The 12700-nt window shown below is 41.6% G+C and overlaps 1 protein-coding gene across 1 annotated transcript in view; it reads left to right on the forward strand.

The window, feature by feature from the left end:
- LOC119656106 overlaps positions 1 to 12700 on the forward strand; it is a 558620-nt gene that overhangs the window by 375855 nt on the left and 170065 nt on the right. Inside the window, exon 5 of the mRNA XM_038062421.1 lies at positions 2084 to 2237. Coding sequence (XP_037918349.1) covers positions 2084 to 2237 — 154 coding nt within the window. The remainder of the gene's footprint in view (positions 1 to 2083; positions 2238 to 12700) is intronic.

A 12700-nucleotide genomic window follows, 5' to 3' on the forward strand; every position in this document is an offset into this window, starting at 1 on the left:
ACTCACTCTTTCTCATTGCACAACATGCATCGCGAATCTGCAGTTTTTAATAAGATGGTCTTCATTTCCACACTTCCTGGACCTCCTCGAACTATCGTGCTCACTAGTACATGCTGCTGCAAAGCGATCAGAATCGAAGTATCTCAAACATCTCTTCAGAGATATTTGTTCCTTGTGCCGGTACACGATCCAGCCCATTTTTGAATGATAGCGACCTGTGTGTCTTCATACGCTTTCATCATTCTCTTTATCGCGCTTTTTTTCTGTTGTGCTAAGGTTGAATTGTTCCCTTAGCTCAGCAGAGATATCCTCTCGTGGTTTGACTTCGTCTAGGTCTTTACACTCTATTACTATTTGTTGCATTCGACCTTTCACTTCAGATTACTCACCTGGTACATTTTCCACGTGGCCACGAAAACTATCCGCAGTCTTCACGCTGAGTTTGTTTAGCTTCAACTTGAGATCGAGACCTCGCGAAAAACTCTGATGTCTGGAATTCCTTATTAAGGCAAGCCTAGACCGGATACCGGTGGTTGCGCCGTTGATGAAGACGGGCCAGTCATGCAGGACGGGTCGGCCGCAGGAGTGTTTTCAGATAATCCGATTATCGAACTAGCCCGACCCCTTGGAAAAATGACGACCATATTCCATGCGGCGGTATATACCATTTTATTGCCAGCACAAGAATTCGTGCACAAAAATGGCGAGGTCCCGCCATTCGGATCTCTTCCAACAATCGGGCAGCGTTATCAGCACTGAACAGGAACAGCATATCCAACCAGGTGGTGTGGAGTTGCCACCAGTTGCTGCGGAAACTTGGTTGACTTGGTTGAAACATTCCTGATGTTAATGACAGTGAACTCAGACATCGTTGGTAATGAGGAAGCTGGCAGATTGGCTCGCCAAGGATCTGGATCCACAATGGTGAGACCAGAACCAGCTTTTGGCATCCTTCCATCCATTGGCAGGTCTAGTTTGAGGGGTGAAATTGCGATGATTCACGTATGCACGAGTGGAGAATATTGAAGTCTTGGCGGCAGACGAAAATCCTTATAAAAGAACCCGAGCTCACCTAGAGCGGCATTTTTGTTGTCTCTCAAGAAGTGGTACCTGAAAACCCTAGTAGGACTACTCACGGAACACTGTTCTTAACTGCTGGAAAAATCATATGGAAAAAAATTGTGGTGGTGGTTTCGGTTATATGCAGCGAATGTGAGCAGACCAAGGAGACAGTCCTGTGTTTCAAATGCAGCTTCAACGGAAAAACAATCTGCGCACTCTCTGCGGCTCCCCCAATAATTAATCTGACCACTGCTTCTAAAAGACATCGTATAAATTGGCCGAAGCATGAAAATCCCTGAACTTGATACCTTTCAATCTAACAGAGTTCACCCTGTTCAACCGGTCTCAGTTTGTACAATTGCCAATGTAAAATGTATCTTTTCCCAAAACGCGTAAAATCAACTTTAAGTCTAACATAGCGTGTCAAATTCTGATAGAGTAAATATTATATGGGTTATATTGATGCCTTTCGTTTTCGGTTACTAATTTTAGTTAGTTTTCCGATGGAGGTACACGTTTTGACCAATTGGGTAGTCCATGGGTACATAGGTTTTAATTAGAAGCCATGTACTTCTTAGCACATTTGATGTGAGGGTAGGGACAATGGGTGATTGTACATATGTATTACACACTATGTTGGAGAAGCTGATTTTCTAAAGGTATGAAGTGACAAACCGTGAAAGACTGGCTAAATTTTCCAATTTGGAAAACGGTGGCATCTTGAAAACGCGGTCTTAGTGCCAAAATTATTTGTTTTCAGCCACGAACATTATATAAGGATCAGTTCTGATTTATCTAGTACCTCTGAATTTCTGACAAAATTAGTTTAAGTGATGTAGGAGTAAACCCTTTTGCTTCATTAACTTTGCTCCGTGGCTAATGTTTCGGAATAACTTCGAAACCTTCCTTTTTTTACGGCGTCATTTTCTGGAATCTGAACTTTGGAATACTTATTTACCTATGTATTGAACAGCCATTTAATTTTCCAAAACAGTAATTAAGACCTTTCTTCTATTTCCAGGACAAGGGCATATACAAAATAAATAGTGGAGCGAAAAGTGAAGCCCGCCTACCCGCCGTATACCGAGCTCACCACAATGCTCGGATTCTCTGTGTTATGGAGCACCCAACATTGAAAATGCGACAGAATGCGTCCCTCCTGCTGGATGTACAATGTAAGTATACACATGACGATTTCATGCCCTATTTCGCTTGGCAGAGTATAACCTCCAGGATCCCAGATATGCTAATGATGTGAAAACTACTTTACTAACAACAAAGGAATCAAGTCACGAAGCGCAACGAGGCTAGAACGCTCCACCTCAAATAGCGCATACGAAATTAAAACCTGCGAAGAGATGCACTAAAAGCCATGATAAACGCTAAATCATCATTATACCTATTGTAACAAACTGCCTCCTCTGAGCGAATCCCGAGTGCTCCAACAAAAAGCCCTTATACCGCTATCATGCCGTTCTTCTGCAGATTGCAATACCGATGATGACCGTACAACAATTGGAGCATGAAAAAATCCCGAATAGCAATAGTGACTTTTAGTTGTCTTTTATAGATTGGAAATGACATGAAAAGCGAAAACACTACAGTGGAAAATAAGGGATGGAAAAAGTGCTGTATGTAGTGTAGAACAAAAGGCATTCGATTTATAGCATTTCGCTTGTGTCATTCGGTGGACAATGGACCATTGTATTGTGCTCATCGAACAGCAAGCCTTCCAGCAAATGCAAAAGTTTTTATTGCTGGGGTGAAATTGAATTTCCCCTTGCCCCTAAAAGGACCCTGAATCCTGAGTGGGTGATGCAAGTGAAATATATTCCTTGCTGATGCCATCACTGCAGTGCCATTGTTGTTGCCGTTGTGAGTGCCGCTGTCTGAGGCATCCTTTTTCGTTTTTTTCAGGTCAGTGAAATGCACTGTGCTATTTTCAAGCTGAAGGTTTACCTTTCCATTCGTTATTTAAATATTTTCTTAATACCTGCATTGTGGCTCTTGGATAATAGACTAATTCATGTGGTCAGCCTTTTATCTGAACTTCTTTTGTTTTTTTAGGAATATGAAAGTAGTTTTTCATTCGAGAAAATACTGCAGAGATTTCGACAGTTGCCCACGGAAGCGACAATGCCCTAAGTTATTCAAAGGCACATCGTAATGTCGCTGTTTTAGAGCCTTGAGCTGGATGGCCTTCCACTGAAAATGACAACTTCATTTCAGCTTATATGAATTACTTACACAAATGAGCTCAAGTCCTTCTTCAAATTTTTTTACAAGGATAATGAGAGACACAAGCAATTTGGGGAGAAGCTTGTTATCATTTTAAGTGGGTTATCAAAAGGTAGATAAATAGTGTTCCCCCGAGGATATAAGATTTCTTGATTCACCTTTGATGATAAAGACGAGCCGAACAAGCCCACATTCTTCCACTGTATCGCGTCTCGCTTACTTATGGTACAAACACTGAGGAAAATTTCAGTTTGTGAATGGTTTTAAGTGAAAGTATTCGCATCCCACATACGTTATAAGATAGTGAATAAGATAGAACATTCAAAGTGGTCTAGATTATAAAGTTCATCCTCCTTTGCCGATGCTGCCAATAAAGGATAACTTTTACTTTCAGTTGTCGTGGACAAGTCACTTACAGTGACTTTTGCTCACGCAACCCTGTATAGCATGCGGGTTCATATTCATTCTGTATGGAAATCCCCTTATTCTTTCTTCGGATGATGGTAATTTAAGGTCTCGTTTGCCCTTTCCTGCTGGGAAGTATGATGATTTCAACGTCTCAACTTCCTGAATACATTCAAACACGGTAACATCGTACATCTTGGTAACGTATTGAAAGTTTACCCCTCTCTTTTTGGTTTTAACCTCCTTCCAAGGTCCGTTGAAAAGTGCCTTAAACTCCTCTCTTAGCATTCCAAAGGCGTTTACCTCAATAACTCATTCAACCATCTGTTGAATTTGCCGATCATTTATTGCTAATTGCAACCTGCAGTCAGTCAAACCTTCCAATTCTATATAAAGAATGAATCGTAGCCTTCCATTGTAGCCACCATGCACCTTGGCAAGGCGTGCCTCTTTTGCGCCTATTTGATTTGTCATAGCATCAAATTCAGTGCATCTAGATCACCTACTGTGAGATGTTTACGGCATAAGCCTTCAGACGACTCAGCCTGTTTGCAGCTTACGTGATGTTATCAATTAAGCGCTGAGTCCCCTGGAGGGCTGATAATCCCGACGTGTCCTCACCTATATACCTACCTCATTCATGCCTGTTATGCAGCTTCCTTCCTGCTTTGTAGAAGGCTGAATTGTTCTTCGAATGGCACAAGAATATTTTTCTGCTCTCTATTTTCTTGCCCTCAATCTCTTACCGAATACCGCTTCTCCTTCAAGGCGAAAATTATAAACTGTTTTTTGACTGGGCTCATCAGATTCCAACCTCTGACAACTTGCCTTAGCATTGTAACTCTAGATTAGGAGTGTCTGTGTGTCTGTATTGTTTTAGAGGTGGTGCTAACCCACCCTCCTCCATATCCATTATCGGCGTTGTCAGACAATAGTTTACAGGATGAGCAAGATCCTTAGAAACTCAAATCTTTGGTATCAGCCTTGCTTTCTGCTATGCCTGTTTACTTTGTCAGGTAATCAGAGTTAGGTTATACTTTAATATGCGACGTTTCTAAAAAAATCCGTCGCTTAATTCTCTGGGTTCATCTCGATCTTGACGTCTCTTATGCAGCACCGATTGCATTTCCCGACCTCGTCCTCAGCGGTACACCGTAGCAAACAATGCTCCATAAGAAGGTCTCTCTAATGTTTCAAAAATTAGTGCCGTAAACAATAATTCTGAGGCAACCGTTTAAACTGGAATAAGTATCTAGATTCCTTTGGTCCACCTGTATTTGACATGATGCATGAGGTCTGACCTTTACGGTTCCTAACCTTAACGGACATTCCCCATTTTTATGACCAGGAAATGCCAAGAAAGGAAACGAACCCCAAAGGTCGTGCCTCTTGTGGATCTGAGGCAGGGAAGACACTTGGACTTTCCCTCTCCTGTGCGGCACTCAGGCCCCGAGTTTTTCCACGCTCGTGGTCCAGTGGGTATTTTTTTATTCCTAAATTTGGCTTCGCAAACAATTTCCCACCCATCCGCTAAATGAAGCATCATGCCAAGGTAAATGGCACATGATGGGCCAAAGAGTCAAAGAAGAACCACCACGTTTCTAAGCTTGTATTCCATAAAGGCATGCAATCGCGGAGTTTCAATATTTTCGAACGGACTTTGATGGTAAATTTCGCATTCTTTTCAAGTTTTTGGAGTACCTGTCTACTCTAGTTCGACTTCGATGAACGAGGATGCTCTCCTGATCATCGCCCAGTCTATTAAGTCATAACTTTCAACTTAAAGAACACAAACATCCATGACGGGCCGAGATTCAACAGGCAGGCGTTCAATCAACTCGGCTGTCATTGAATGCCATTTTTTCTCTTTTGTTGCTCACAAAAATATAGAGTTCTGAATCTACCGATACTGCCCACCAGCAGACAGGCTCATTGGTTCTTAGCTTGCAATCACAACCAGCGTTATGTCGTCACCCTAACTTAACTCCATCGCCACCTCTGAAACAGAGAGTTAAGTACTACAGTAGTAATTCAATAACCAGTCCTGTTGGACTCCCCGAGAAACAATATATTCCTTAATTTTGCTATCAGTTTCCTATTAGAATAACATATTTATGAGCAACCGTAGCGAGATAGGCACAAACGCCAGTCACTACCGTAGACTTTCATATAAGACTCCAATAGGCGAAATTGAACGTCCTCCTCATTTTTCGACGTATAGGTCCTCAACCGCTTGGCTTATTCTTCAGGTCAAAGACTAACTTTCCAGGACATATCGCAAACTTGGAGTTTCATAACAACTATATGCAGCCCATACGAACCTGATTTAGTCCCGAAGTAGAAATTTCATACTTTTGAGCATCTACCGCAGCATTTTTACCAAGTTAATTATTGAGTTCGCTGCGAAATCCTATGGCTTTGCTCTCATCGGACTTTTCGAACTCAAGCACTCTCAATCCCTCTTTTGGTTTCTTAGATCTTGCTGACATTTTCCCAAGACTTTAAGGTCGTGACCATTTTTCACCTTTCCTAGTATGTCTACGTAGGAGTGTTAGAAATGATAATCACCTTGGGGTAGCCTGGTTTAGCCTGGTTCTCTCAACTCTCACGTTGCTTTTGATTGTATACCGGTTCCCTTACTGGCGCTAGCATTTTGGCACTATTTCCCTTTCTAACGGGTTTTACTCCTCTTCCTCAAAATTGGTGGTACGCCTTTTTGTTTTTTGAGAACCCTGGGTATTCCTCTTTCCTTTTTTGTGCCGTCTAGTTTCTCTATATATATATATGCGAGTATACGGCCGAGTGTCGTAACGCCAAAGTAGTAGTTTTAGGACTATCCTTCTACTCCTTCTCATCTTTCCCCGATTTATTGTGCACAATCCTGATGACTCTCACCATATTTTTGATTAAATGCCCGTGCATGAGACCCCCTATCAATCAAACCAATGGCCGATTGTATATTTCTACACACCGTTTCGTGATCCCAATATACAACTAGCACAGCAAGTTCATTAGCATAAGCTTGGGCGTGTCCTAGCAAATTTTACAGTACGCATAGTAGCGAGGCGAGAAACTTACTCTACAGAAATGGCGGTAGGACACCCCCTTGAGGGGCAGCCTTTCATTGCTTCCGTTGTTACGTAGCGATCAGCGATCACTTAGTTTTTGGAACGGCAAACATTCAAAGGTCCCTTCAATATCCACGAATACCTCCCATCGCGTATCCACTTTTCAGAGTTGCTTCCTCTATATTTGAAACCAAAGAATGGGGAGAAGACTTACAGGAACTTCCACGTAGGTAAGCAGCATTCATTTCATTTGGTGGGTGCGACCTTATCGCCTTCCCACGAACGAGTATCTTAAATCACTTCAGCGAGAATGATATCAACCTCATGTCTCTGAAGTTCTTTTGATTTCAGTAGTCATCTTTCCCGGGCTTAGGGATGAAGACAACTTTAACTTTCTAGCATGAGAGAGACACGCAGCCCAAAGCGGGAGTTGCTAAAAAAATGTTTCTTTGGAGTCGACTTTACTCCCTCCTTTAGCAGTGTAGTGCCATCCGGCTTTCTACTAGAGTCCATCTTGGTCAAATCATCCTTTTAAAGACGCTGCACATCCTTAAAGGCTCTCTTTCGCTTTCAAGGTCCTTACAGAAAGGAATCGTTTTACGAGCGCTATGAGTTTTGGACATCATTCTTGTTACTTCTACATTCCTGATTTAGAAGTTGTCTGAATGATTTCCCGAGTTTTTGTAGCTTTTGGCTCCACCAAGGAATCGTTTTACACCGTTTGCCTCGATAAATAGAATATAATAAGCTTGTACATAACACTCTAAAAGCGTGCGATTCAGAGTTCCCAATTCATCTTCTATCATCCTTAGTTACCTAGGAAGCTTCCTTCCCAAGGAGTATATTGAACTTTGCCAAATTCGCTTTCCCAGGGCTCCGTCTTTGTAACATAGACTGTTGGCATGAAATAATCAGACTGAATTCTAGGTATCGGTGATTTGACAGGAAAACTTCATCTAACACCTGCCAGTCTGTAATCAACTGCAACACCTTTGAGGTGCATACTGTTAGGTCGATTACTTCACTTCTTCTTAGAGAGTGGAGAAATCAAACAGGTTCTCTCCTCTACGATTGCATTTGCTACTCTCCCAGCAAATATCTTGAGTGTTTACTCCGCAACCTATTAAGGGTTCGAGACTACCTGATTTTGCATATGTAACCACAGCCCTTAGTTCTATGATGTTTTTCCTCTCACCATTAATCTGTTTTTTAAAGATGATCGTAACTAGGTCCTGGGAACAAAACTGTCTCTACATAAGTCAAAAAACCAAAAAAGGACTAACGGTTGCGTCCAGGGCAGAGGCAACTTTTCAGGCGCTGCCTCACCTCTGCCCTGGGAGCAGCGTGACCGAAAGTGGCAACAGGTGGAAAACGCACGTTTATATCATCGCAAAACCCCGATAAGGTTGCAAATTATATTGAACTAGATCGCCAGTTGTTTTAGTCTAAGCTAGACTAAAGCTGGGTAGTTGTTTAGGATATGCGGGATCCTATGTCCACATCTATATGATGGTGGACCGAACCTGTAGAGACCGTAGTTGCCTCTAACCATTTTGACATCAACACACAAGCTATTGGTCTTAGGGATATTTCATTTACGTTTTTTTTACGGGCACTTCCAGAGGATGGTAAATTTTCCCTCTGATATGTTGCTATTCGTGGCGGAAATTCCAACGGCGTCCGTCAGAAATGAAGCTGTCGCTTGCGCGTATGTCTTCCTCTTTCCCGTCTTCGCAACCATATTCCTAAGGGAGGGACTAGCTGAGATTTCTCTCGCTGATTTGACCACCAGCATGGATATAGGTCCTAGTGCAGAGGATTATAGCTGACAGAAGAGTTTTCTGCATCTAGTGTGGGTTTTAATAGTCTGTTCCCACCTTTCGCTAAAGATTTCGCTTCCTTACGCCCGAATTTTCTGGACATTACCGCATCTGGTTTCGGACGTTCACGGTGTCCGGGCCTCTTAGCTTCTTTGACACACACCGGCGTTAAACCAGTAGCGTCCATGTCACCGATTTCGCTTTCTTCCGCTCTTCCTGGTAAGCGTGAAGGGTGAGGTTCTGACAGGTAGGATTTAGCCTGTGGTTCCCCCTTAGTGGTTGAAGTTTCCTTCTGCCGAGCCGTCCTCTTCCACTTACGGTTAGATTTGTTCAGTAGTCCCGCTGACGGGCCGACCGTAGTCAGATTGCCAGTTTTTCCCAAGATGAGAGTTGTTATACTGTCCTTTCTGGCTGGCTGCGCTGTAGGTACCAAATGCAAGCTTTCTATTTTTCAAAAATCGTGGGTATCCACTGTTCAGTTCACTAGGGGTCCCTTTCAATTTGTTCTCTTACTAATTTCATATTTTCGCCAGTAACCCTAATTTAGGAGGCTTCTTATAACCATTTGTGAAGAATTTCGTTATTAAAATCCTAAAATCCTGCCAAACATATACCTTCGAGTATTCACGTGACAGTATCCATTAAACTATCGTTAACATTTCATAACAGACTATGCGTTTCCCCAAAGCCTTCTTGACATTTTTCCAGTGAATCCAAGAAATATGACCCATAATTGACTACCGAACTTCATCCTTTATCCCATCTTATGTATATATGGACGATTCAGGTTGAAGTTTGAAAGAACTTTTGGATCAAAGAATTTATGCATTTTAGATTTCACATTCAACTTGAAAATTTGTTCCATGTCCCGATCCAAAAGGATCATTGAGCAAATAGGGTAAAACCTGAATATTTGCATTTAAAAGTCATCGAAAAATATAAATCTGCTCAGCGGACATTTCGTGAGAACTTCAATTGTATGCCGAAAAACGTGCCAAGAAATCACGTAGCTGGGCTACGGATAACTTATCTTCTGTTACGTAACGGAAACCACCGTAAACACAGGAATAAGAAGAAAGACTGGTGCCTAGCCAGAAAAAGAAGGGGGATGAAAACTTCTTTTCCGGTCTGAGAGAATAGTAATAGTTGTGAGCTGTAAGTCCTGGACTATCCGCATCAACTTAACCGCGCCAATTGCACTGTGCAGTTCGCTCACACAAGGACTGAGGACTGAGAGACAATGCTCGGATATCTGGGGGTGAAAAAATGGAGGATCACACTTGAAATTCCATGTGGAATCAACAACAGACTTCAACTTTATTATTCAATGCACAACACGCTTTTTGTTTAGCCCCATAATCCATGCAAAAACTTTCTTCTATTTTCGATTTTTCATGGAGATTTTACCCCATAGCGAGGCATTGCCAGAACGACTTGACTTTGGTCGCACTATTTGCACCCCTTTCAATCTGTCCCTCAATATGATTCACCAGAGTCCGCTACATGCAGTAATCTTTTCGCAACCCAATCGTTCTTTGTTTGTTAGTATGCAGGCCCAGGAGTCCACTTGGCCATGTCATGGAAATAGTTGGGCGTGAATAGTGGGAGAAAAAAAAACTTTTGCCGCTTTTAGGATAACACTGGATATACTGGGGTAGTGCGAAATATGAAGATACATTTCCAGAGATATATGTATGTATGTCCGCATATTCTGGCCTGGTTTGCATTCCCAATACTCAGTATTAGTATAGTTTGCGAGGTTTCAATACGCTTTGAATACTTGAAAGGTTTTATGAGTGCCGTCATGTTGTATAATTGCTGGGATAGCCATGCCATGCACGTACTCACAGGAAAGGGTGGGAGATTTTCATGTTTGCGGATTAGCTTCTGCAGGAAATTCGAAAAATTTGCGAATATTTTTCAGTGAGGTGTCTATATATAGAGGAGCTAGGATATTAGATAAATTCTGTGCTTGTTTGAATTATTTGCGATGCAGCAGAAATGCATTCATTGAAAATATTGATTTGCAGGGAGCATCTGTGCTGTTCCAATTCCTTGATTCAATCAAACATAATTTCAGAGAGAATTGAATGGCGGAATCCATTTCAACTCAGAATTAGGTTCAGATGGGCTCTTTTCAATTCTAATGTTCGATGCGCTACATCATACATAAAATATCCGTAGCTAAGGGTATTTAAATGAGGAGCGCATTATTTCTCTCTTTCATGGAGTCGATGAAAGTATAATTTGAGTACTTTGCAGTTGCCTAATTGAAAAGGACCCATACGTATTTTCGGATCAAAAGCACACACTTAAAAGGATGTGCTCAAAATGAAAATATTTCTATATTGAAAATAAATGCTGTTAGAACGCAATCGTAAAATTTACGAGTGTAGTTGATTGAATAACCGAATTTAATTCTATCAAATAAAATTCGATAAATTTTCCCCTAATTTCGTCCTAGAGATTTGCCATGAACTTAATGTAATTTACCAAGTTAAAATCTAAGTCAATTATTTTCTGTGGAGCAATTATTTTTGAATTGCCTTTGGAAGGTCATAAATTTTCAAGGGTCCTCCGCTTTATAGGCGCTTCTTCCCTTCTTTGCTTTCTTTCAACTGAATAGAGACGTTCGCAATATTGGAAATCTTTTTTGATTCAATTCCAACTGGGTGCTCCACACTCAGGACTATGCTTCCACCATTTCCAGTTTTCCTGACGTTGCCTGAAATCTAATGAAAACATTTTATTTTACATCGATTTTTTCAAGCATAAAATTGGAAAACGAAATATTAACTTTGAGATGTTTATTGGAAAAAGGTGTATTACTTGTGTTGTATGTCAGAGACGAATAGTGAGGAATACGTTCACACCATATTTGTATTATATACGTACATATATGAGAAAACATTCCATTATGAATAACGTGGCCTTCTCAATGGTCTGTAAAGGACGTTTAGTGCCGGGTATAATCATGACAAATCCGGATGTAAGGATATTACATCCTGATCTGACAGTGTTTATTTTTCCAATAAGTTTGGTAGCGAAAACCGTCTAAAAATCAAGAGAAGCGTCTAGATACTTTATGACGGTGTGCACTAAATCTCCCAATATTTTGATGATTTCAATGGAATAGGTACAGAATTTAGACTTTTGATTTTGAATCCAAAACAGACCTAACACTTGGTAGAATGCACATCCTTTTGTTAAAGATAAAATCGACCAGGTGTGTGTGTGTTTGAGGTGGGGGAAAGGCAAAGCCTCTGAGGACTTAGACCTTAGTGGTCCATCGTACTCGATTCCCCCGTCTAACTGAATATCCCGGATTCGTTTATGTATCTCAGGATTTCCTTTAGTGGATATGATGCTACCCGCTACAGTTGGAGCACATCAGCACCAAAAATCTGATGTCTGATGCGTCCATAGGTGGAGCACTCACGTAGAAAATGTTCCGTGGATTCCGCTTCCGCATTACAGGATGGACACGTATCATCTTGAATAATTCCTATTCTGAACATATGCCCAGCTAGTGAACTATGGCCTGTCAGAATGCTCACAATACTTCCGAAAGTCTTCCTCCTTTTCGACAGGATAAACTTTGTAGTATGTTTATTTGGTTCTGACAGGAAAGGTGTCTAGCAGCATTAAATCGTCGCCACCTGTCATTATGGGAACCTTGTTCCCAATTTTTGATAGCAGCATCAGTCAATGCTACTGAGACCCCAATTGCAGGTTCCGGTCCGGGTGTGGGGGAAGTTGACGCCTCTTTTGTTAAGGCATCCGGGATTTCATTTCCCTCTACACCATAATGACCAGGTACCCACAGTAAATCCACCGTATTGAGTCTAGAAACAAATTTCAATCGGTTTCTACATTCCTAAACGATTTTTGAAGTGATCAAAATACTACTCAACGCCCTCAATGCAGTTTGACTATCGCCACAGATTGAGAGGCGCCTGCCCTTCAACCGCTCGTCAATCATCCAGGTTGCCGCCCTTAAGATCGCAAACACTTTAGCCAAAAAGACCGCTGTGCACTGTCCCAAAGGAAAAACCCACTTCTCGTTTTTACTCGAAAGGTAGACTCCTGGTCCAGAACCATTTTCTC

This window comes from Hermetia illucens, chromosome 4, assembly GCF_905115235.1.
Source record: "Hermetia illucens chromosome 4, iHerIll2.2.curated.20191125, whole genome shotgun sequence".
NCBI lineage: Eukaryota > Metazoa > Arthropoda > Insecta > Diptera > Stratiomyidae > Hermetia > Hermetia illucens.